This window comes from Dendrobates tinctorius, unplaced genomic scaffold (genome assembly GCF_039654945.1).
Source record: "Dendrobates tinctorius isolate UK_male_01 unplaced genomic scaffold, ASM3965494v1 ptg000070l, whole genome shotgun sequence".
NCBI lineage: Eukaryota > Metazoa > Chordata > Amphibia > Anura > Dendrobatidae > Dendrobates > Dendrobates tinctorius.
The window spans coordinates 96,613,415-96,640,098 of record NW_027361738.1 but is presented as its reverse complement, the minus strand read 5'-3'; the positions used below and the strand labels follow the sequence as shown (position 1 = coordinate 96,640,098).

At 41.9% G+C, this 26,684-nt stretch overlaps 2 protein-coding genes across 2 annotated transcripts in view; one reads left to right on the top strand and one right to left on the bottom strand.

Annotated features, from left to right (window-relative positions):
• Nucleotides 1-9,921, top strand: part of KLHL40 (kelch like family member 40) — a 39,555-nt gene extending 29,634 nt beyond the window's left edge. The window contains exons 3-6 of the mRNA XM_073582185.1: nucleotides 667-774; nucleotides 1,469-1,654; nucleotides 3,027-3,173; nucleotides 9,349-9,921. Coding sequence (XP_073438286.1) covers nucleotides 667-774; nucleotides 1,469-1,654; nucleotides 3,027-3,173; nucleotides 9,349-9,460 — 553 coding nt within the window. The 3' untranslated portion in view covers nucleotides 9,461-9,921. The remainder of the gene's footprint in view (nucleotides 1-666; nucleotides 775-1,468; nucleotides 1,655-3,026; nucleotides 3,174-9,348) is intronic.
• A 14,617-nt stretch (nucleotides 9,922-24,538) lies between these two features.
• ZBTB47 (zinc finger and BTB domain containing 47) overlaps nucleotides 24,539-26,684 on the bottom strand; it is a 52,998-nt gene continuing 50,852 nt past the window's right edge. The window contains exon 6 of the mRNA XM_073582184.1: nucleotides 24,539-26,155. Coding sequence (XP_073438285.1) covers nucleotides 25,749-26,155 — 407 coding nt within the window. The 3' untranslated portion in view covers nucleotides 24,539-25,748. The remainder of the gene's footprint in view (nucleotides 26,156-26,684) is intronic.

Here is a 26,684-nt window from a genome sequence, read left to right as displayed (position 1 = left end):
TCCATATCTCCCCCCAAACTGCCTCTTTCCAAGTGCCTCTATCCCACAGTCCCTTGCTAAACTTTCCCCCTTTCACAATCCCCTCTAATTGCCTCCATAAGGTCCAAAATTGTGACATTATGTGCCCTTGTAGTAACACAACCCTTCTCACCCCGACCCCTTATCTAAAATACCATGACATTTCTTCTTCACCACCTCCATGGAGCGCATACCAGTGCCGGACCTCTCCTCCATGGAGCGCTTACCAGTGCCGGACCTCTCCTCCATGGAGCGCTTACCAGTGCCGGACCTCTCCTCCATGGAGCGCTTACCAGTGCCGGACGTCTCCTCCATGGAGCGCTTACCAGTGCCGGACGTCTCCTCCATGGAGCGCTTACCAGTGCCGGACGTCTCCTCCATGGAGCGCTTACCAGTGCCGGACGTCTCCTCCATGGAGCGCTTACCAGTGCCGGACGTCTCCTCCATGGAGCGCTTACCAGTGCCGGACGTCTCCTCCATGGAGCGCTTACCAGTGCCGGACGTCTCCTCCATGGAGCGCTTACCAGTGCCGGACGTCTCCTCCATGGAGCGCTTACCAGTGCCAGGTGTCTCCTCTGCCTTTGTGGCCCCGGTAGCGGTGTGATGATGTCTGTAGCGTGCTGACCTTTTCGCTTTCCTCATTTTCAGGTCCTTTAAATGGGGCGAGTCCGACCCTTTACCTTATCAGGTGTACGGCCACGCTGTGGTTTCACATGAAAATCTTGTCTATGTAATTGGGGGAAAGGACGCTGACAAGTGAGTATGACATATTGTCCACATTTGTATCAGTATTGAAGCCCCCATTAGTGGAACCCCGACTTCTGCTTTGCCATAAAATGATTCGGGAGAGACGACTCATTGGAGTCTGGCGCTTCGGAGGGACATGATATCGTAGCGCAGAAATGAGAAAAGTCGGTGTCCCCTGATCTGGGGAAATGCAGAAAATAATAGAGCAGTGGGGGGATGCAGCTGCAGGTTCTCTCCCTCTGACTGCGCTGAGCCTGTCTGCTGCGAGAGGGGAGAGGGCGAAGCCACGGGAGAGATCTGGACACAGCGCAGCCCTCCCACCCCGCCGGCTGTGAACAGACCCACAATCTGCCGCTTACAGACATTTGTGTAGGAGAAGGATTGCCTTTTTGTTATGATGTATCTAATTTAGTTACAAACTCTTCCTGAGACAAGCTTCTCCCCATGACAACACTTCCTGTCAATGGTTCATTGCCCAACCTGAAATGATCCCGAACAATCGACTTATTTTCTATCTTGTTTTAAGTGAACTAGAAGAAATGAGCCGGCTGTCAGAGCACAGGAGCTGGAAGAGTTGTCATAGGGAAATGAAAGAGTCACAGAGGACAGAAAACCCAAATGATGCATGCATTTTTTATTTTTCTTAATATATTAGAATTGTCTTTCATGTTTTGTTACATTTTTTTTCCATTTCTCTATGTAGAAAATGCCTGAACCGATTGTGTGTTTACAACCCCAAGAAGTTTGAGTGGAAGGATCTGGCCCCGATGAAGACGGCGCGGTCACTGTTTGGGGCTACGCTTCATAACGGAAAAATCTACATTGCTGCAGGCGTCACTGACACAGGCCTGACAAACACCATGGAAGTCTATGATATCAGAACCAATAAGTGAGTCAATGTGGAGGAAGTATTCAGGAAAGGGAATAATTCCAGCATCTCTGGAGGAAAGGGCACTGAATAGGTTAACTGAAGCATCCCCAGTGGTCCAGGGGACTAATGTATGAATGTAAGCATCACTGGTTGTTTAGAGGACTTATGTATAAACTCAGATATCCCTGGTGGTCTAGGGGACTAGGGTATAAATGTACACATCTCTGGTGGTCTAGGGGACTAGGGTATAAATGTACACATCCCTGATAGTCTAGGAGATTAGGGTATAAATGTACACATCCCTGGTGGTCTAGGGGACTAAGGTATAAATGTACACATCCCTGGTGGTCTAGGGGACTAAGGTATACATGTACACATCCCTGGTGGTCTAGGGGACTAGGGAATAAATGTACACATCCCTGGTAGTCTAGGGGACTAGGATATAAATGTACACATCCCTGGTGGTCTAGGGGACTAAGGTATAAATGTACACATCCCTGGTAGTCTAGGGGACTAGGATATAAATGTACACATCCCTGGTGGTCTAGGGGACTAAGGTATAAATGTACACATCCCTGGTGGTCTAGGGGACTAAGTTATAAATGTACACATCCCTGTTGGCCTAGGGGCAATGAGGCATTAGGCTCAGCATCTCTTATATTTGGAATGTAACATGTTCGGGCCAGCATCCCTGGTGGTCTAGGGGACTAGGCTATAAATGTACACATCCCTGGTGGTCTAGGGGGATATGGTATAAATGTACACCTCCCTGGTGGTCTAGGGGACTAGGGTATAAATGTACACATCCCTGGTGGTCTAGGGGACTAAGGTATAAATGTACACATCCCTGGTGGTCTATGGGACTAAAGTATAAATGTACACATCCCTGGTGGTCTAGGGGACTAGGGAATAAATGTACACATCCCTGGTAGTCTAGGGTACTAGGATATAAATGTACACATCCCTGGTGGTTTAGGGGACTAAGGTATAAATGTACACATCCCTGGTGGTCTAGGGGACTAAGATAAATGTACACATCCCTGTTGGCCTAGGGGCAATGAGGCATTAGGCTCAGCATATCTTATATTTGTAATGTAACGTGTTCGGACCAGCATCCCCTCTGGTCTTAGGCAGTCAGGTAATATAATATCTTCAGCGTCCCTTGGGTCTACGACATTGAGAGTTGAGGTCCTGTGTCGGTTTTCGGCAGTCAGGTTGGACACCAGCTTCCCATGGTGGCTCCGGGCTGAATGAACCCAGGCGTGTGAGTTGCGGTCTTGGTGGGAGAATGATCACCGTGTTCGGGGCTCTCACACTTATCTGCCACTAAGTTTCCCTGTAAATTATTATGATTTTTTTCAGGTAAATTAAATAATTTCTTATGTTCCAGGTGGGAAGATTTCACTGAGTTCCCGCAGGAGCGCAGCTCGCTCAGCCTGGTCAGCATGGACGGGACACTGTTCGCCATAGGAGGATTCGCAACTGTGGAGAATGAAAGTGCAGAACTCGTCCCGACAGAACTGAACGATATCTGGAGGTGAGACCGTGGAAAATGACCTGACTCTTACAGCCGGTATAACCTGGGTATCTCCTGTATATAATTATATATGTACAGCTGGTATAACCTGGGCACCTCCTGTATATAATTATATATGTACAGCTGGTATAACCTGGGTATCTCCTTTATATAATTATATATGTACAGCTGGTATAACCTGGGCACCTCCTGTATATAATTATATATGTACAGCTGGTATATCCTGGCCATCTCCTGTATATAATTATATATGTACGGCCAGTATAACCTGGGCATCTCCTGTATATAATTATATATGTACAGCTGGTATAACCTGGGCATCTCCTGTATATAATTATATATGTACAGCTGGTATAACCTGGGCATCTCCTGTATATAATTATATATGTACAGCTGGTATAACCTGGGCATCTCCTGTATATAATTATATATGTACAGCTGGTATAACCTGGGCATCTCCTGTATATAATTATATGTGTACAGCTGGTATACAGGAGATGCCCAGGTTATACCAGCTGTACACATATAATTATATACAGGAGATGCCCAGGTTATACCAGCTGTACATATATAATTATATACAGGAGATGCCCAGGTTATACCAGCTGTATATATATAATTATATACAGGAGATGCCCAGGTTATACCAGCTGTACACATACAATTATATACAGAAGATGCCCAGGTTATACCAGCTGTACATATATAATTATATACAGGAGATGCCCAGGTTATATAATTATATATATATACAGCTGGTATAACCTGGGCATCTCCTGTATTTAATTATATATGTACAGCTGGTATAACCTGGGCATCTCCTGTATATAATTATATATGTACAGCTGGTATAACCTGGGCATCTCCGGTATATAATTATATATGTACGGCCGGTATAACCTGGGCATCTCCTGTATATCATCATATATGTACGGCCGGTATAACCTGGGCATCTCATGTATATAATTATATATGTACAGCTGGTATAACCTGGGCATCTCATGTATATAATTATATATGTACAGCTGGTATAATCTGGGCATCTCCTGTATATAATTATATATGTACGGCCGGTATAACCTGGGCATCTCCTGTATATAGTTATATATGTACAGCTGGTATAACCTGGGCATCTCCTGTATATAATTATATATGTACAGCTGGTATAACCTGGGTATCTCCTATGTATAGTTATATATGTACAGCTGGTATAACCTGGGCATCTCCTGTATATAATTACAGTCATATGTAAAAGTTTGGGCACCCCTATTAATGTTAACCTTTTTTCTTTATAACAATTTTGGTTTTTGCAACAGCTATTTCAGTTTCATATATCTAATAACTGATGGACTCAGTTATATTTCTGGATTCAAATGAGGTTTATTGTACTAACAGAAAATGTGCAATCTGCATTTAAACAAAATTTGACCGGTGCAAAAGTATGGGCACCCTTATCATTTTCTTGATTTGAACACTCCTAACTACTTTTTACTGACTTCCTGAAGCACTAAATTGGTTTTGTAACCTCATTGAGCTTTGAACTTCATAGCCAGGTGTATCAAATCATGAGAAAAGGTATTTAAAGTGGCCACTTGCAAGTAGTTCTCCTATTTGATTCTCCTATGAAGAGTGGCATCATGGGCTCCTCAAAACAACTCTCAAATGATCTGAAAACAAAGATTATTCAACATAGCTTTTCAGGGGAAGGATACAAAAAGTTGTCTCAGAGATTTAACCAGTCAGTTTCCACTGTGAGGAACATAGTAAGGAAATGGAAGAACACAGGTACAGTTCTTGTTAAGCCCAGAAGTGGCAGGCCAAGAAAAATATCAGAAAGGCAGAGAAGAAGAATGGTGAGAACAGTCAAGGACAATCCACAGACCACCTCCAAAGACCTGCAGCATCATCTTGCTGCAGATGGTGTCACTGTGCATCGGTCAACAATACAGCGCATGCATAACGCCTTTTTGTATGACCAAACAACTCAATCTTTGTTTCATCAGTCCACAGGACCTTCTTCCAAAATGTAACTGGCTTGTCCAAATGTGCTTTTGCATACCTCAGGCGACTCTGTTTGTGGCGTGCTTGCAGAAACGGCTTCTTTCGCATCACTCTCCCATACAGCTTCTCCTTGTGCAAAGTGCGCTGTATTGTTGACCGATGCACAGTGACACCATCTGCAGCAAGATGATGCTGCAGGTCTTTGGAGGTGGTCTGTGGATTGTCCTTGACTGTTCTCACCATTCTTCTTCTCTGCCTTTCTGATAGTTTTCTTGGCCTGCCACTTCTGGCCTTAACAAGAACTGTACCTGTGTTCTTCCATTTCCTTACTATGTTCCTCAAAGTGGAAACTGACAGGTTAAATCTCTGAGACAACTTTTTGCATCCTTCCCCTGAAAAGCTATGTTGAATAATCTTTGTTTTCAGATCATTTGAGAGTTGTTTTGAGGAGCCCATGATGCCACTCTTCATAGGAGAATCAAATAGGAGAACTACTTGCAAGTGGCCACTTTAAATACCTTTTCTCATGATTTGATACACCTGACTATGAAGTTCAAAGCTCAATGAGGTTACAAAACCAATTTAGTGCTTCAGGAAGTCAGTAAAAAGTAGTTAGGAGTGTTCAAATCAAGAAAATGATAAGGGTGCCCATACTTTTGCACCGGTCAAATTTTGTTTAAATGCAGATTGCACATTTTCTGTTAGTACAATAAACCTCATTTGAATCCAGAAATATAACTGAGTCCATCAGTTATTAGATATATGAAACTGAAATACCTGTTGCAAAAACCAAAATTGCTATTAAGAAAAAAAGGTTAACATTAATAGGGGTGCCCAAACTTTTACATATGACTGTATATATGTACAGTTGGTATAACCTGGGCATCTCCTGTATATAATAATATATGTACAGCTGGTATAACCTGGGCATCTCCTGTATATAATTATATATGTACAGCTGGTATAACCTGGGCATCTCCTGTATATAATTATATGTGTACAGCTGGTATAACCTGGGCATCTCCTGTATATAATTATATATGTACAGCTGGTATAACCTGGGCATCTCCTGTATATAATTCTATACGTACAGCTAGTATAACCTGTGCATCTCCTGTATATAATTATATACGTACAGCTGGTATAACCTGAGCATCTCCTGTATATAATTATATATGTACAGCTGGTATAACCTGGGCATCTCTTGTATATAATTATATATGTACAGGTGGTGTAACCTGAGCATCTCCTGTATATAATTATATACGTACAGCTGGTGTAACCTGAGAATCTCCTGTATATAATTATATATGTACAGCTGGTATAACCTGGGCATCTCCTCTATATAATTATATATGTACAGCTGGTATAACCTGAGCATCTCTTGTATATAATTATATATGTACAGCTGGTATAACCTGGGTATCTCCTGTATATAATTATATATGTACAGCTGGTATAACCTGGGTATCTCTTGTATATAATTATATATGTACAGCTGGTATAACCTGGGCATCTCCTCGATATAATTATATATGTACAGCTGGTATAACCTGAGCATCTCTTGTATATAATTATATATGTACAGCTGGTATAACCTGGGCATCTCCTGTATATAATTATATATGTACAGCTGGTATAACCTGAGCATCTCTTGTATATAATTATATATGTACAGCCGGTATAACCTGGGCATCTCCTGTATATAATTACAGTCATATGTTAAAGTTTGGGCACCCCTATTAATGTTAACCTTTTTTCTTTATAACAGTTTTGGTTTTTGCAACAGCTATTTCAGTTTCATATATCTAATAACTGATGGACTCAGTTATATTTCTGGATTCAAATGAGGTTTATTGTACTAACAGAAAATGTGCAATCTGCATTTAAACAAAATTTGACCGGTGCAAAAGTATGAGCACCCTTATCATTTTCTTGATTTGAACACTCATAACTACTTTTTACTGACTTCCTGAAGCGCTAAATTGGTTTTGTAACCTCATTGAGCTTTGAACTTCATAGCCAGGTGTATCAAATCATGAGAAAAGGTATTTCAAGTGGCCACTTGCAAGTAGTTCTCCTATTTGATTCTCCTATGAAGAGTGGCATCATGGGCTCCTCAAAACAACTCTCAAATGATCTGAAAACAAAGATTATTCAACATAACTTTTCAGGGGAAGGATACAAAAAGTTGTCTCAGAGATTTAACCTGTCAGTTTCCACTGTGCGGAACATAGTAAGGAAATGGAAGAACACAGGTACAGTTCTTGTTAAGCCCAGAAGTGGCAGGCCAAGAAAACTATCAGAAAGGCAGAGAAGAAGAATGGTGAGAACAGTCAAGGACAATCCACAGACCACCTCCAAAGACCTGCAGCATCATCTTGCTGCAGATGGTGTCACTGTGCATCAGTCAACAATACAGCGCACTTTGCACAAGGAGAAGCTGTATGGGAGAGTGATGCGAAAGAAGCAGTTTCTGCAAGCACGCCACAAACAGAGTCGCCTGAGGTATGCAAAAGCACATTTGGACAAGCCAGTTACATTTTGGAAGAAGGTCCTGTGGACTGATGAAACAAAGATTGAGTTGTTTGGTCATACAAAAAGGCGTTATGCATGGAGGCTAAAAAACACAGCATTCCAAGAAAAACACTTGCTACCCACAGTAAAATTTGGTGGAGGTTCCATCATGCTTTGGGGCTGTGTGGCCAATGTCGGCATCGGGAATCTTGTTAAAGTTGAGGGTCGCATGGATTCAACTCAGTATCAGCAGATTCTTGACAATAATGTGCAAGAATCAGTGACGAAGTTGAAGTTACGCAGGGGATGGATATTTCAGCAAGACAATGATCCAAAACACCGCTCCAAATCTACTCAGGCATTCATGCAGAGGAACAATTACAATGTTCTGGAATGGCCATCCCAGTCCCCAGACCTGAATATCATTGAACATCTGTGGGATGATTTGAAGCGGGCTGTCCATGCTCGGCGACCATCAAACTTAACTGAACTGGAATTGTTTTGTAAACAGGAATGGTCACAAATACCTTCATCCAGGATCCAGGAACTCATTAATAGCTACAGGAAGCGACTAGAAGCTGTTATTTTTGCAAAAGGAGGATCTACGAAATATTAATGTCACTTTTATGTTGAGGTGCCCATACTTTTGCACCGGCCAAATTTTGTTAAAATGCAGATTGCACATTTTCTGTTAGTACAATAAACCTCATTTGAATCGAGAGATATAACTGAGTCCATCAGTTATTAGATATATGAAACAGAAACAGCTGTTGCAAAAACCAAAATTGTTATAAAGAAAAAAGGTTAACATTAATAGGGGTGCCCAAACTTTAACATATGAGTGTATATATGTACAGCTGGTATAACCTGGGCATCTCCTGTATATAATTATATATGTACAGCTGGTATAACCTGGGCATCTCCTGTATATAATTATATATGTACAGCTGGTATAACCTGGGCATCTCCTGTATATAATTATATATGTACAGCTGGTATAACCTGGGCATCTTCTGTATATAATTATATATGTACAGCTGGTATAACCTGAGCATCTCCTGTATATAATTATATATGTACAGCCGGTATAACCTGTGCATCTCCTGTATATAATTATAGATGTACAGCTGGTATAACCTGAGCATCTCCTGTATATAATTATATATGTACAGCCGGTATAACCTGGACATCTCCTGTATATAATTATATATGTACAGCCGGTATAACCTGGGCATCTCCTGTATATAATCATATATGTACAGCTGGTATAACCTGAGCATCTCTGGTATATAATTATATATGTACAGCTGGTATAACCTGGGCATCTCCTGTATATAATTATATATGTACAGCCGGTATAACCTGGGCATCTCCTGTATATAATCATATATGTACAGCTGGTATAACCTGAGCATCTCTGGTATATAATTATATATGTACAGCTGGTATAACCTGGGCATCTCCTGTATATAATTATATATGTACAGCCGGTATAACCTGGGCATCTCCTGTATATAATTATAGATGTACAGCTGGTATAACCTGAGCATCTCCTGTATATAATTATATATGTACAGCTGGTATAGCCTGGGCATCTCCTGTATATAATTATATATGTACAGCTGGTATAACCTGGGCCTCTTCTGATTTTTTTTAGATACAATGAGGATGAGAAGAAGTGGGAAGGAATCCTCAGGGAGATCCGTTATGCCTCCGGAGCGACATTCCTGCCCGTTCGTCTCAATACACTTCGTCTGACAAAGATGTGACTCCGCGCGGGGCCAGAAGCTGAGACATAATGTCCTGTATGACGTGTTGTGCACAGAAGTGATGGAGGAGTTAGTGAAGCAAAGAAAGTGACCAGGAGCTGGGACATTTACAGGGACAGAAATATCCATTTCCTTCCTTATTCTACAGTTTGCCTATTGCCAGAATGTGCTCAATAATCTGCAGAAAGACGGCGTCTCCCTCCTGCGCCAGTCACTGCCTGAAAATATAGAGATCCTGAGTGCGGAACTTTCGGGATCATCCAGACGGAACGTGAAGACGGAATCTGAAGACGGAACGTGACCTCCTCGCTTTATACTAATCATGAGAAACATTGCTACTAAAATCCGTGTGCGGTTTTCTGACACCTGCTGTTTTATCGGGGAAAATTTTGATAAATTTTAATTTATAATCTGAACGTTTTACTTCGTAAAAAAGATTGTAATAAAAATTCTAATATTTATATTTTTACTGTTGTCATAATCTGAACGAGAATCTTTAATTTCCGGTCCTCTTGGTGCAGTGATAAATGCACGATGATTAACTACTTCACGGCCAGACACATTTAGAAGGCTCAGGCTGAAGGTTGAATCAGAGGACGACTCTTTACCGCTGACGGAGATAAATCCTTTAAATATATGTATTTTGGACAAAATAGTTATTTTTGTATGTTGGTTTTCTTAGATATGTTGCACCGTTTGCTCCTTTGTTCGGCTGTAGAATGAGTTTTACACACAAGGTCATTTGTTATAAATGCCCATAAATGACAGGCGGCTGCACTTACTTTACATAACAATTATTCACCTATTTTTTTTTTTTTTGTAAAGATCTCATTACTCAAGAATCAAAACAATAATTTGAAGTGACACAAAAATTCTTTTTCTAATAAAAATCCAAGTTTTATTAATTTTTCATGAAAATATTACCAACTATTTTTTTTCTTTTTTATTTTTTTACAGGAAAGGGCACTGAAAAAGTAATAAGTTTTCATAGGTCTTCAGATGAGTATATGGACACGGCCATGATCAATAATATAGTGGAATAGCAGAAATATAAAGTGCATAATATATTTATAATTATAAATAGAAAAATATCTCAGAATAAAAGTGCTAGATTTTGCATCTATTATATAAAAAGAATTTTTCAAATGTAATACTTTTCTGTTAGACCACAAGATGGCAGTAGGAAAACATAATTAGATTATCAGGTAAGAGAAAAAAAATTCCATAGCAGACAGACAGACTTTAGTTGTTGCGCTCAACATACTAAAACCACACCCCCAGAAGAAGCTGGGCGAAACACGCGCGTCGGGGCGAGGAAACAAGCAGGTCTCCTGACGGCGGCATCACACTTTTAGTAACTTTGATAATAAGGTAAAAAAAAATTCCTTATACGACATGTCAGCAATTCCCTTTGGTTTCAGTATGCTGAGCTCAACAACTAAAGGAATAAATATAGTGGTGATTGGTACTTATAATGATATTTTTTGAGATGGCTTTTGAAGGACTTTATGTCTTGGATGATAAGCTCTATTTAGTTGCAGTATAATAATACTGCGTTTTTGTGATCTGATAGGAAAAGTTCTGAAAGCTTAATTATTTTGGAAATATTTTCTTTCTTATATGATAAAAAGTTGCACTTAGCACTTTATTATATTGAGTTTTTTTCAGTTAGTAATTTCAGCACATTTTGCGCTTTCTGAGATAGATGGTTTTAAAGAGAATATTCCACTATATTGAATGATTAAAATTCCTTTATTATATTTGCAAAATCATACTAGGTGATACAGTACAGACCAAAAGTTTGGACACACCTTCTCATTCAAAGAGTTTTCTTTATTTTCATGACTATGATAATTGTAGATTCACTCTGAAGGCATCAAAACTATGAATTAGCACATGTGGAATTATATAATTAACAAAAAAGTGTGAAACAACTGAAAATATGTTTTATATTCTAGGTTCTTCAAAGTAGCCACCTTTTGCTTTGATTACTGCTTTGCACACTCTTGGCATTCTCTTGATGAGCTTCAAGAGGTAATCACTGGAAATAGTCTTCCAACAGTCTTGAAGGAGTTCCCAGAGATGCTTAGCGCTTGTTAGTCCTTTTCCCCTCACTCTGCGGTCCAGCTCACCCCAAACCATCTCGATTGGGTTCAGGTCTGGTGACTGTGGAGGCCAGGTCATCTGGCGTAGCACCCCATGACTCTCCTTCTCGGTCAAATAGCCCTTACACAGCCTGGAGGTGTTTGGGGTCATTGTCCTGTTGAAAAATAAATGATGGTCCAACTAAACACAAACCGGATGGAATAGCATGCTGCTGCAAGATGCTGTGGTAGCCATGCTGGTTCAGTATGCCTTCAATTTTGAATAAATCCCCAACAGTGACACCAGCAAAGCCCCCCCACACCATCACACCTCCTCCTCCATGCTTCACGGTGGGAACCAGGCATGTGGAGTTCATCCGTTCACCTTTTCTGCGTCGCAGAAAGACACGGTGGTTGGAACCAAAGATCTCAAATTTGGACTCATCAGACCAAAGCACAGATTTCCACTGGTCTAATGTCCATTCCTTGTGTTCTTTAGCCCAACAAGTCTCTTCTGCTTGTTGCCTGTCCTTAGCAGTGGTTTCCTAGCAGCTATTTTACCATGAAGGCCTGCTGCACAAAGTCTCCTCTTAACAGTTGTTGTAGAGATGTGTCTGCTGCTACAACTCTGTGTGGCATTGACCTGGTCTCTAATCTGAGCTGCTGTTAACCTGCGATTTCTGAGGCTGGTGACTCGGATGAACTTATCCTCCGCAGCAGAGGTGACTCTTGGTCTTCCTTTCCTGGGGCGGTCCTCATGTGAGACAGTTTCTTTGTAGCGCTTGATGGTTTTTGCCAATGCACTTGGGGACACTTTCAAAGTTTTCCCAATTTTTCAGACTGACTGACCTTCATTTCTTAAAGTAATGATGGCCACTCGTTTTTCTTTACTTAGCTGCTTTTTTCTTGCCATAATACAAATAATACATAATAATACAGTCTCTTCAGTAGGACTATCAGCTGTGTATCCACCAGACTTCTGCACAACACAACTGATGGTCCCAACCCCATTTATAAGGCAAGAAATCCCACTTATTAAACCTGACAGGGCACACCTGTGAAGTGAAAACCATTTCCAGTGACTACCTCTTGAAGCTCATCAAGAGAATGCCAAGAGTGTGCAAAGCCGTAACATAGTTTTGAAGGCTGAAGGAAGACCTTATGTCCATCTAGTTCAGCCTATTTTTAGTGCAGCTGTTCTGCATTGTTGATCCTGGGGAAGGCAAAAAACCCACAGAGTAGAAGTCAATTTTCTCCATAGGGAAAAAAAGTTCCTTCCCCTAAGCTGGGTCAATCATCTACCTATAATATTCTGTTATTTGTAACCTTCTATACGGTTACAAGAAAAGCCTCCATTCCTTTCTTACATTCATTCAGTGAGTTGGCCATCACCACTTCCTCAGGAAGAGAATTCCAGGGCCTCACTGCTCTTACCGTGAAGAACCCTCTTCTATGCTGGTGCAGAAATTGTCTTTCCTCCAAACAAAGAGAATGCCCCCTTGTTCTTGTCACAGTCCTTGGTACAAACAGTTCATTGGAGAGATCTCTGTATTGCCCTCTGATATACTTGTACATATACACTCACTGGCCACTTTATTAGGTACACCATGCTAGTAAGGGGTTGGACCCCCTTTTGCCTTCAGAACTGCCTCAATTCTTCGTGGCAGAGATTCAACAAGGTGCTGGAAGCATTCCTCAGAGATTTTGGACCATATTGACATGATGGCATCACACAGTTGGCGCAGATTTGTCGGCTGCACATCCCTGATGCGAATCTCCCGTTCCACCACATCCCAAAGATGCTCTATTGGATTGAGATCTGGTGACTGAGGAGGCCATTTGAGTACAGTAAACTCATTGTCATGTTCAAGAAACCAATCTGAGATGATTCGAGCTTTATGACATGGCGCATTATCCTGCTGAAAGTAGCCATCAGATGTTGGGTACATTGTGGTCATAAAGGGATGGACATGGTCAGCAACAATACTCAGGTAGGCTGTGGCGTTGCAACGATGCTCAATTGGTACCAAGGGGCCCAAAGAGTGCCCAGAAAAAATTCCCCACACCATGACACCACCACCACCAGCCTGAACCGTTGATACAAGGCAGGATGGATCCATGCTTTCATGTTGTTTACGCCAAATTCTGACCCTACCATCCGAATGTCGCAGCAGAAATCGAGACTCATCAGACCAGGCAACGTTTTTCCAATCTTCTACTGTCCAATTTCGATGAGCTTGTGCAAATTGTAGCCTCAGTTTCCTGTTCTTAGCTGAGAGGAGTGGTACCCAGTGTGGTCTTCTGCTGCTGTAGCCCATCTGCCTCAAAGTTCGACGCACTGTGCGTTCAGAGATGCTCTTCTGCCTACCTTGGTTGTAACGGGTGGCAATTTGAGTCACTGTTGCCTTTCTATCAGCTCGAACCAGTCTGCCCATTCTCCTCTGACCTCTGGCATCAACATGGCATTTCCGGCCACAGAACTGCCGCTCACTGGATTTTTTTTCTTTTTCGGACCATTCTCTGTAAACCCTAGAGATGGTTGTGCGTGAAAATCCCAGTAGATCAGCAGTTTCTGAAATTCTCAGACCAGCCCTTCTGGCACCAACAATCATGCCACGTTCAAAGGCACTCAAATCACCTTTCTTCCCCATACTGATGCTCGGTTTGAACTGCAGGAGATTGTCTTGACCATGTCTACATGCCTAAATGCACTGAGTTGCCGCCATGTGATTGGCTGATTAGAAATTAAGTCTTAACACACAGTTGGACAGGTGTACCTAATAAAGTGGCCAGTGAGTGTATATTAGGTCTCCCCTAAGTCTTCTCTTTTCTAGAGTAAATAGACCTAATTTTGATAACCTTTCTGGGTATTGTAGTGAACCAACTCCATTTATCATTTTAGTAGCCCGCCTTTGAACCCTTTCAAGTTCAGTAATGTCTTTCTTGATCATCGGCGTCCAAAATTGCACACAATCCTCCAAGTGTGGTCTGACGAGTGATTTGTACAGAGGGAGAATTATGTTTTCATCTCGTGTCCCCAGACCTCTTCTAATGCATCCCATGACCCTATTTGCTTTGGTGGCAGCTGCCTGACAATGGGCACTCCAATTTAGCTTCTTATTGACTAAGATGCCTAAGTCTTTTTCCATGTCTGATTTCCCCAGCAGTTTCCCATTTAGTAAGTAATTGTAGCATCTGTTTCTCCTTCCCATGTGCATAACCTTACACTTATCTGTGTTAAACCTCATTTGCCATTTTTCAGCCCAATTCTCCAATTTATTCAAATCTGTCTGTAGTTGCAAACTGTCCTCCTTTGTGTTAACTACCTTACATAGTTTTGTATCATCTGCAAATACTGATGTTACTGTGTAAGCCATCCACTAGATCATTAATAAATATATTAAATAGTAGAGGGCCCAATACAGACCCCTGTGGTCCCCACTAGTAACCCTGGCCCAATCGGAGGATGCCCCATTAATAACCACTCTTTGTTTTCTATCACTAAGCCAGCTACCTACCCATCTACACACATTTTCCCCTAGCCCAAGCTTTCTCATCTTACTTACCAATCTTTTATGTGGGACAGTGTCAAATGCTGTAGAGAAGTCGAGATAAATGACATCCAATGATTCTCCTTGGTCCATTTGAGAGCTTACATCCTCATAGAAGCTGATCAGGTTAGTCTGACAGGAGCGATCCTTCATAAATCCATGTTGATATGGAGTTAAACATTTATTAACATTGAGATATTCCATAATGGTATCCCTTAGAAACCCTTCAAAAATTGTACCCACAACAGATGTTCAGCTTACCGGCCTATAGTTTCCAGGTTCCCTTTTCCACCCCTTTTTGAATATTGGTACCACATTTGCTTGCCGCCAATCAAAAGGATCAGACCCTGTTTCTATAGAGTCTTTAAATAGAAGGAATAGAGGCCTGTCTGTCACATTACTTATCTCCCTTAATACCCGAGGGTGAATGCCATCAGGGCCTGGTGATTTGTCCATTTTCATCTTACTAAGGCGGTTCTGCACTTCTTCCTGGGTTAGGCAGGTAATACTTAATGGGGAGTTTACATTATCACTCTGCATTTCCCCTGGCAAATCCTTTTCCTGTGTGAACACTGTTGAGAAAAAAGTATTTAAAACATTTGCTTTTCCCACATCGCTCTCTATGATTTCACCCTCATTGTTCTTTAAAGGGCCGACACCATCAATTTTAATCTTTTTACTGTTTATATAATTATAGAATAGTTTGGGGTTTGTTTTACTTTCCTTAGCAATGAGTCTCTCAGTTTCCACTTTTGCTAAATGTATGTTTTTTTACACATTTTTTTTCTCTATAACTTTTTAATGCTTCTTCATCGCCTTCTTGTTTTAGCTTCTTAAATGCCTTGTTCTTGTTATTTATTGCCCTTTTTACATCCTTATTTAGCCACATTGGTCTCCTGTTCCTAGCCCCAGTAATCAAAGCAAAAGGTGGCTACTTTGAAGAACCTAGAATATAAGACATATTTTCAGTTGTTTCACACTTTTTTGTTGATTATATAATTCCACATGTGTTAATTCATAGTTTTAATGCCTTCAGAGTGAATCTACAATTTTCATAGTCATGAAAATAAAGAAAACGCTTTGAATGAGGTGTGTCCAAATTTTTGGTCTGTACTGTATGTAAGCATACTTTTGCATTGAACTGTCTGCTATGGAATTTTTTTTGTCTCACCTGATAATCTAATTGTGGTTTGATACTGCCATCTTGTGGTCTAAGCAGAAAAGTATTACATTTGAAAAATTCTCTCTTATGTAATAGATGCAAAATCTAGCACTTTTATTTTTCTATTTATAATTATAAATATATTATGCACTTTATATTTCTGCTATTCCACTATATTATTGATCATGGCCGTGTCCATATAGTCATCTGAAGACCTATAAAAACTTCCTACTTTTTCAGTGCCCTTTCCGGTTAAAAAAAAAAAAAAGTTGGTAATATTTTAATGAAAAATCAATAAAACTTGGATTTTTATTGGAAAAAGAATTTTTGTGTCACTTCAAATTATTTTTTTGTTTCTTGAGTAATGAGATCTTTAAAAAAAAAAAAAAAAAAAAAAAAGTGAAAAATTGGCTGTAGAATGAGTAAACCGAGAGTCCATTAGTGAGTTTGAAACTCGTTCCCCCCGCCCCAGAGTTCTTCTAATCTGATTGATCGCCGTTGAGTTAATCTGAACCTTGATGTGGTCATAAATCAATTGAATCTCAGAAGCAGCTCACTAATGGACCCTCAGTTCACTCATTCTTCAGCCAGCAAATAGCCAGGGTAAATGGTGGAAAATGTTTTTAATTAAACCGAACTGTAAAAATTGCTTTTATCCAAATTACATTAATTTCTATAAAAATAATTTGCCGCCCCGTAAGTGTCCGTATCTAGTAATGGCAGAACTTTTGACCGTCATTTATCCTCAATGAGAACAGAGTGCAAGAGCGTCATGATAAAAACAAAACAAAAAGAAATAAAAAACAAAAAAAGCCAATAAAAAAAGTCACTTGCAACAAATTTTCAAATGTATTTTTTTTTTTATTATTTTGTCAAAGAACTTTTATCGCTACTTAAAAAGGAGAGAACATTTGATTATTTTTACTTTTTCAGCTGGGCAAGAAGTGGTTCCGATTCCCCACACTGGTCGCCGGTGGAATTTTGTGCTCTGGACATCGTCGATATCACTAACACTTTCTACCGCTACGTCGCGGATCTGCTACCTCTTCTAAATGTCCGGCCACTTGTTCGCACAAGAAGACGTAAAACCGTAATGTCCGATAATACGGTGAAGCGAGCGATAAAGTGAGGGCAAAACTAAAGAAAAAATAAAACTTCGGTATGGGCAGGAAATATCGACAAAACGTCTCTCTTCCCTCCAGATCTAAGTGTTGCTGAATTTATTGGAAGTTGAAAACTAAAACGTGACCCCATAACGGGCTCCTCCCAAACTTACGCCAAGGACCGGCTCCAAAAGCTCTGAAGGTGCGGACAGCAGACGGCGGCTGAGAATTTGGCTTGATGTCCTCATGTCCATAAGTCACGATGCAGTGAAAATATTTTGCGCCCACCCGGATAGGACGACCTGGGGCGTGTATACTATCGCAACTGCCCTTTAGTCTTACAGGATACGGGACAGATCTCTGCCGTGTCCAGGAAGAAAACGATGGCGGTGGCTGCTCAAATTGCTTATATTCCATACAGAAACTTTACAATTATTTTTTTTTTCGTGAAAGAATAAAAAAAAATAAAATTAAAAATTAATAAAAAGTGAAAAAACAAAACGACGGCCGTAACTTCTTCATGGTAACAGAAGCGAGACACAGCTTTCCGGACATGGAAATCTCGCCAACACGGCATCAATACTCAATGAGAAAAAATAAAAACTTATTGATCCCCCCAAATACAATAGTGCAATAGACATCAGAGCTCTCCGAGAATTACCGGCCCCCCACCCGGCTTCATGGGGGACAAAAATGAGATTTCTTTTTTAAGTAATGGTTTCCTCTGATTCATTTTGGAGACCATGCAACAGTCGGACCCCACTGATCCTCAGAATAAAGTGGTGTCTGTCCTAGCTGATGCTACTGTTCCTACATAGAGGTGCTTGCAGGCTCTCAGCATGGTTGGGGGTCCTGTGGGTAAGTCCTTCACCTCTTAAAGAATGGGAACCCCCATATTGCAGCAGTGGGGTCCTGGGTTAGCGGCCGACCAGGGGCAACAGCTACCTGGAGTTTATATGTTTCCCCCTAACAGCCTGGACAATGTATTCACAGGCTGATTTGGAATTGTGAGCCCCAATGGAAACATGGGGCCCATGTGAGTAACGAGGTATCTGTGCAGCGACTGAATGCGTTGGTGTTATAGGAGGGGAGCGCAGAGAAAGAATTTGCATTGCACAAGGAAGCAGTTCATTTCTTAGGTTTATCGGGAATGGGTTTATCCCATTTTAACAAATCTACGCCTGTCACTGTCTCAGCAGCCCACGTGAAAAAGAAAAAAAAAAATTACACGCAGTACCTCTAAATGCCTGTAGGTGGTGTAGTGCGCTTAATCTACGGGCTGCATTTTGGACCAAAATTTCAGCAAAAAATGTAGAATTTAAAAGGTGAACGCCGCACAATGAATGAACAGGAAAAAAATAAATCAGGATATGACTGAATGAATGAAGAAGCCGACTACAGGCAGAAAGTTGGGAACTCTGGTTATGGCAGGATCCACACCTGTCTGCATTATAGGCACCACATGTAGCCCCCAACCTTCGGTTCTACAGAGCTGAACATGTGTCTCTATAGAACAGGGATGGACGTTTGGCAGATCATCGAGGGTGGAGGCTAAAATGTGAATATTACAGACGCGTGAAGCCGGCCCTTTAAAGTGACAAATGCACCATGGCGATTCCTTAAAAATGTCATTGGAAAAGACACTCGTTGTCCCTCTTACCGGACCCGCCACCTTCTAAAGGATCTAGACACACAAAAAAAAAAACCCACTAAAAAAACTAAAACAGCAAAAGAAAGTAATATGAAACTGAAAGGCCTGAACATTTATCTCAAGGTTTGGGGCCGAATATATTTGGGTCTTACCGCCTTCTAACCAACATTTGGACCAATCATGACTACACTCGTACTGCCGCTTAGGCTGGTTTCACATTAGCGCATTTTCAGCGCGCGCACGGCCGGGGGTAGCTCCGCCCCCGAGCCGGCTCTCTGCCCGGCTCTCTCCCCTTGACGGTGCGCCGTGCGCGCCAAAATCCGAAAAGTTTGATTTTGGCGCGCACGGCGCACCGTCAAAAGTGCGCAGCGCAGGTCAAAGCGCAACTAGCGCACGACCTGCGCACGATCTGCGCACCCTATGCTAAAGATAGGGTGCGCCGATCGCAGGCGCCGCTGTCCGCTAGTAGGCGGCGCTACAAGCAAGGGGCGGGCACGCCGGGCAGAGAGCCGGCTCGGGGGCGGAGCTACCCCCGGCTGTGCGCACGCTGAAAATGCGCTAATGTGAAACCAGCCTAACAAGGTCTTTTCACATTAAAAAAAAAATGTTATATTATGTAAAGTTCAGTTTGCCCATTATTCCCCCCAAATTAAAAGTTATTAAAAGCCTTTGTCTTTCAATAAGTCTTCAGGATACAAGTAAAGATGTTGGGAGACAGATTTGGACCACACCAAAAAGGTCTACATGGAGTGAATGATGGTAATGTCATTAAGGAATTGAGAAGCAACCTGTCACTTGCTAAAAAAATTTGCGTTAAAAAGCTTGTAAAAATCCCTGAGCGCCACTGATTCTGCTGCCTTTTTCCATTTTGCGCTGCGTCACTCCGTTGCAGAGATATTCACATTTTTTAGTTGGAGTGCAGTATGTGAAATCTCCTCCTGCAGTCCATCTAGGCTTTTCTTCAGTCTTCTCTGGAAGGCGTGTGCTTTAACCCCTCCTTCCCAGACCTTGCCGATCTGCGATTGGCTTAGTCTGGGAGAGATTAAAGTGCACGCCCCCAGAGAAGACTGAAGAAACGCCCAGTTGCACTACAATTAGAGATTTCACATACTATGCTACAAAAGCAAAAATGTGAATATCTCTGCAATGGAGAGACTCAACGCAAAATGGAAAAAAGCATAACAACATTACCGTCATTCACTTCATGTAAACCTTTTTGGTGTGGTGGCAAAATCAGGGGAGCTCAGATTTTTTACAAGATATTGAACTCTTATTTTTGAACACGTGACAGGTCTTCACTAACAGGGCTGTTGTATAGATTTAGAAAAACACGACTGCTTGCTTCCAGATACAGCACATCTGTCTCATAATGCAGTTCTGCTCCATTAACATCCTCTGTACATTTATGGTGTCTGCACAATCACTATATGGAGTTTTCATAGGATCGAGTGATGGCGGTGTTATACAGCCGGCGCCCCAGAATACTTGTTTAGAATGGAATTAGCTCAAATTGCAGCAATTTAACCTCTTAGATCCTGTTGTCAATCGTGGCTTCACATATACTGCAATACTATGTTGCAGCTTATGTCAAGTGAGCGCAGGTTCAGACCCCTAAGAGAACTATTAAAAAATGTAAAATATATTTAAAGAAATATAAAATAAAAAAATCGAAGTCATATAGACCCCTTGAAGGTGCCAATAAAAACAACAGCTCACCCTACAAAAAAAAAGAAGCTCCGTACACCTAAAAATCACTAAAAAAATAAAAAAAAGACGTTATGACTCTTAGAATTTAGCGAATGAAGTCAAATCGTTGCAAATTTTTTGCTTTTTAAATTAGTAAAAAAAAAAAAAAAAAAAAAAAAAATTTACGTTTGATATCGCCATAATTACATGAAGAATAAAGTTACCAGGGAACGTCATAAAAACAAAACCTACAAACAAATGATGATTTTTTTTTTCCAAAATTCTCCAAAACCTGGATTTTTTTCCCCCATTTGTAGTAAGTAAAATGGTAAAGTGAATAGTGTCATTCAAAAATGTAAACTTGTCCCCCAGTAAAACAAACCCTCGCGTGGATGCATCAACTGAAATACTAAAATATATCAGAGCTGTGGCTCTTGGAAGGAGGAAAAAAACTGGAAAAATAACAGAAAAAAAATTGCCACGTATCCAAGCTCGAGTTAGCGGAAAAAGAGCAAAAAATATGAAGGGAAGGGTGAGGGTACTGTTTAAAAAGGATAGCAGCCATGTTTTTCTAATCCTGGAACCCCCTTTAATATCTGTAGATTATCTAAACTGTCCAAACACCGAGGGCGAGAGTTAGCTAGCCCCGCCCCCGAGGAGCACACTGTGAGAACATTGAGTTCTTCACCTCTTTCAAAGTGCAGAAGATACCCATGCCAGTGGATTTGGTGCTCTGTATCACAAGCACAGAGGTCTGACCACTATAAAGAACTATTTCAGATGACTGTGCAGGGATATCAGCTTTAGTGGCATGTGGCTGGGAGAGCACAAAGGTAAATGTCGAGTTATGTTAGGGTAAACCTGAACTTTACAACTTAAAGTGACCGGAAACCTCGTCGCTAAACTCACACACACCATCACTCCCATTATTATTATTGCAAATGGCCTCCAGGAAAAATAAATGTTACTAAAGTGACAATGGCAACTTTGGTATTCTTATTTTTTGTGACAATTAACTTTTTTGCTCTTGGACAAAAAAATAAAAAAGTTATGGGAGCCAATCAGAATAAAGGGAATCCAGAAGAGGAGAAAGCCGGAGTCACGCAGGCAGTCAAAATTGAAATTGGGTCTTAAAGGGACCCTCTTAGTGTCAGCTCTTAAAGGTGCGCCTAACAGAAACCAGATCTTTTCCAACACAAGACCTCGTGGGTGCGTCCATATTACAGATCTGTAAGGTGCGGAGCCATAGGACAGCACATATAGAGGTTTATGGGGCTCTAGATACATGGGACACTCATGGACATCTTGTGTGGCTACTAAACAACCTTCTTTGGCCAATAGAACACTGCGGGACTAAGAATTTGTACTATCGGCAAATCAGGTGACACATTCTACTGGAACCAGCATGCTCCATACATAAAAAAATGGATCAACTTTGCAAGTAGCTTTGATTAAGAATCCCCTGCCGTTTTGTGTATACAGCTACGGCGCAGACAGATGCCATACCAATGTATGTAGCATAACGGTGCTGACACTCCTCTCCAGACAGGAGAAAAGGTGACGAGGATCAGGCAGGATCTGACTACACAAAAGGGTGTAACCATGAGGCCAAATAGATCTGCACAAGAGCTGTATACACAACGGAAGTTTTAACCCCTTCCCATTCTGGTGCATCTTATGTCAGGCTCAGGAGCTGAGACCGTTCCATACACAACAGGTCCCAGCTGATGAATACTGCTGAAGCGGCCGGAGCCACTACACCATTCAATCTATGATAGTAACATTTCTCTTGGGGGAAGGTGCGGTGATCAAAACTACGGCAGAATTGGTCAGCTCTGTTGGTTTGCAGCGCTGGGGTTCTGGGTACAAATCCGACCGAGGACAACATCTGCAGAGTTTGTATGTTCTCCCCGTGTTTTCTCCGGTTTCCTTTGGGCATTTCGGTTTCCTTCCAGATTCCAAAGACAAATTAATAGGGAATTTAGATTGTGAGCCCCAATGGGGACAGTGATTATGTCTGTAAAGCGCTGTGAATTTAATGGTTTGGTTTTTTTGCTGCCAAAAAATGTAATAAAAAGTGATCACAATGTACCCCAAAACAGCAGAAATAAAAACTGCAACCTCTCATATGACTCCATCGTCTGAAAAATAAATTACAAGTCACAGAAGATGGTGACAAACCTTTTTTTTTTTCCTTCAGAGTTCTTGATTTTAACCACAAAAAAAAAAAAAAAACACCTACAAAAAATGAAATGCTAGACTTGCATTTTTTGTTCACCATTTCACTGCACTTGGAATTTTTGTCTAGGTTTTTATATGATGGTGACAGATACAACATATTTAGATGGAAAAATTGAGGCAATATGGGTTACAAAACCACATTCTGCCATTTATATACATTTTTCCCCATCAGACTACAAAATTCATGGGTAGATAATGAATTCTGGCGGCTTACAGCCACCACTAGAGGGAGCTCAGCTTACTGTATATAGGCTTATAACAGAATATGCAAACTACCCCTAGAGGTGACTGTATAAATCTGTATATAGTGAGTTCCTCCTAGTGGTGGCTGTATAAATTTGTATGTAGTGAGCTCCCTCTAGTGGTGGCTGTATAAATCTGTATATAGTGAGCTCCTCCTAGTGGTGGCTGTATAAATCTGTATGTAGTGAGCTCCCTCTAGTGGTGGCTGTATAAATCTGTATGTAGTGAGCTCCCCCTAGTGGTGGCTGTATAAATCTGTATGTAGTGAGCTCCCCCTAGTGGTGGCTGTATAAATCTGTATGTAGTGAGCTCCCCCTAGTGGTGGCTGTATAAATCTGTATGTAGTGAGCTCCCCCAGTGGTGGCTGTATAAATCTGTATGTAGTGAGCTCCCCCTAGTGGTGGCTGTATAAATCTGTATGTAGTGAGCTCCCCCTAGTTGTGGCTGTATAAATCTGTATGTAGTGAGCTCCCCCTAGTGGTGACTGTATAAATCTGTATGTAGTGAGCTCCTCCTAGTGGTGGCTGTATAAATCTGTATGTAGTGAGCTCCCTCTAGTGGTGACTGTATAAATCTGTATGTAGTGAGCTTCCTCTAGTGGTGGCTGTATAAATCTGTATGTAGTGAACTCCCTCTAGTGGTCACTGTATAAATCTGTATGTAGTGAGCTCCCCCTAGTGGTGCTTGTATAAGTCTGTATGCAGTGAGCTCCCTCTAGTGGTAGCTGCAGACAGACAGAATTTTATCACAGCACAATTTGTCTATAAAGGGTAATTTGGAGCTGTTTTACTGAAAAACATAAGTCTGGTTATAATATAGACATAGTATGGTAAAACATATTTTAAGGCGATCATGTTAATTTTTTGCAAAGACTCATGGGCCTTCTACGCTTGAGGACTATTCCCAATAAAGACTTTTATGACCACTTTTTTGAAGTGAGTCAGCAGAAAATCACTGCTCAAACCAAGCACAGGTGCTCTGTGCCTCCCTGCTGTGGAGAACCAGTTCAGTGCTCCTTTCCGAACTCCTCTCGCTCTTGTACAACCAGAGCTGTCAATCATGGAAGAGGAAGGCGAAGAAAGATTTATAACGAGTAGGTGGGTAGGCGCACTGAACTACGCTCCTCTGCCAAGGCTGCACTGAGCGCCTGAGCTTGGTCTGAACAGTCGTTTTGTGCCGTGCACATTCTATAAACACCTGATAATTTGGACGACCATCTAATATAGTGATATCTGGAATCCTCATAGCAGATGTCAGGGGTAAAGAAGAAGCGGGGCATGTCTGCCAAATGGCTGGATCAGTGGGTAAAAGCATCAATTTGTTTCATGTTCTAATTGATTGAATGGATGCCACCCAGTTGTCAGAGAGTACGATTTATTCTCTTTTTGTTGTCAGAACCAACACTAGTATTTTCATTCAGAGCTCCGGGACATTACCGAATGATAAATCTGGACTGTGGGACGACGGGCCATGGTCTAGAAATGACGCGACAATCTTCCTTCTCAAAAAGTGGAGGACCCCTTTAAGATCGTCATCATATAAAAGGTCAGGTAGGGAGCAATCCGGACATTACGTCTGAGCCTACAATCGGCACGACCTGTGTCGCGGTGCAGGCGCGTACGGCGGTCATAAGACCCCATAATAAGAAAAGCTCCGCTGATGCCGAAAGGACAGATGAACACTGGGGGGGAAATGCAACGTGGACCCCCACAATCGGGAAACGGTCAATCCCATTTACCAAACCTTATGGTTCCTTCTCACTGGGGAAACTTTTAGATAAATTTCAGCAAAAAAATAAAATAAAAAGTCCATTAAAACTGGAAAAAGTGTCGTATTTATGCAACCAGAACAGACTCCGTCCCGATCAATTGTAGGAAAAAAAACATGATGAAATGTCGCGGACGCGGTTAATGTGGCGGCCAACTCCATCATCAACCGTGTGTTTTGTTTTTTTTCTAGGTCCACTGGTTTATTAAACCAACATATGGCCGGGAAGGTGAAACAGCTTCTATATTACTACTCAATATATGCGTCTGCTTCCCGGGGCGAGATTCCCAGCACAGTGCCAGGGTGGGCCCGCTGGCCTAGAATTCATCAGCAGAAGACACGTGTGCACCATCCGCGTCCGCCAGGACTTCTTGTGTCTTCCTTGAACTTCGACCATGAGCTTCGACCACTACATGATGAGCTTACATCCCCCCACAACTGCGAGAGCCCCGAAACCACGAGGGCAGCTGTGCGGAGATATGTCCGCCGAGTTTCACATAACAGAACATGATACAAAGTTAAAAGAAAAAAAAATAACATTAATATGTACTATAAACACAAAGAGCACAGTAGCGAGAAGTCGGCTTGTAGCACGTTGTCCTCACCCTTGTATCTTAATGCTGCAAGCATGTGCAAGAAGAGTGGAGTCACGGCGGATAGGCGGCGGGGACGTCTATCCACCCCCCGTCACATCTGATCACAGACGGACAGAACGAAAAAGGAAAAGAAATCGGCCATGATGCCACATTGCGGCCTCGGAGGGAGCACTTCAGAGCGGTCAGGCCCAGTCTTAGCTTGGTCTAGTTGATGTTAGAGTTTATCCGGCCGGCGGGGAAGAGCGGGGGCGGAGGAGGCAGATGGTGAGATGGTGGAGGCATGCTGTGCGGGAGGGAGTGGAGGAGCGGTAGAGAGAGAGGATGAAGAGGCAAGGTCGGGGACAGGCCGGGGCTGGACTGGCTCGGTGAGTTTCCACTTTGTGACGAGGCGGAGAGACTCGCCGCTGTGCCGGGACTACCGGGAGTTGGGGGGTTCCCGCCTTGGAAGCATTTTTCTCTGTGAGCTTTGAGCATGTTGGAAAATCGGAAGCGCTGCCCGCACACGCTGCAGGGGTAAGGCTTCTCTCCGGTGTGGGTCCGGCGGTGGCGCTTCATGTTAGGCCGGCTGGTGAAGCTTTTACCGCAGATCTCACAGATGAAAGGTTTCTCTCCTGAAGAGAAGACAAAATGGTAACAAGGCTTACCCCAAAGCAAAACACAAGAAATACACCCAAAAGAAAACACTACAGCAATTCCTGCCGTAATCTCAGTCTTTGGAATGAAGAAATCTCTTTTTTTCCATAAGGTCAGCTGAATGTGGCAGAAAGACAATCAACTGCAGCAGAAGCCTCCCCCACTCGTCACTGTCCTGTGTGTAGTTGTAAGACATATAATAATAATTATTTATATAGCGCCAACATATTCCGCAGCGCTTTACAGTTTAACAGTTCCAAACATAAGTCATAAGTAATAACGTTAACAATACAATAATTAAAGCAAAATAAGACGACCCTGCTGGTGAGAGCTTACACTCTACAATGAGGTGGGGGAGATACAGAGGATAGGGGTGTATCTACAGTGGTGGTCCAGCCATCTAGAGATAGTGAATGGGCTACACACGCACACTTGCACATAGAATGACTTTGATTAGTCAACGTGATAGGCCGCTCTGAACAGATGTGTTTTGAGGGAGCGCCTAAA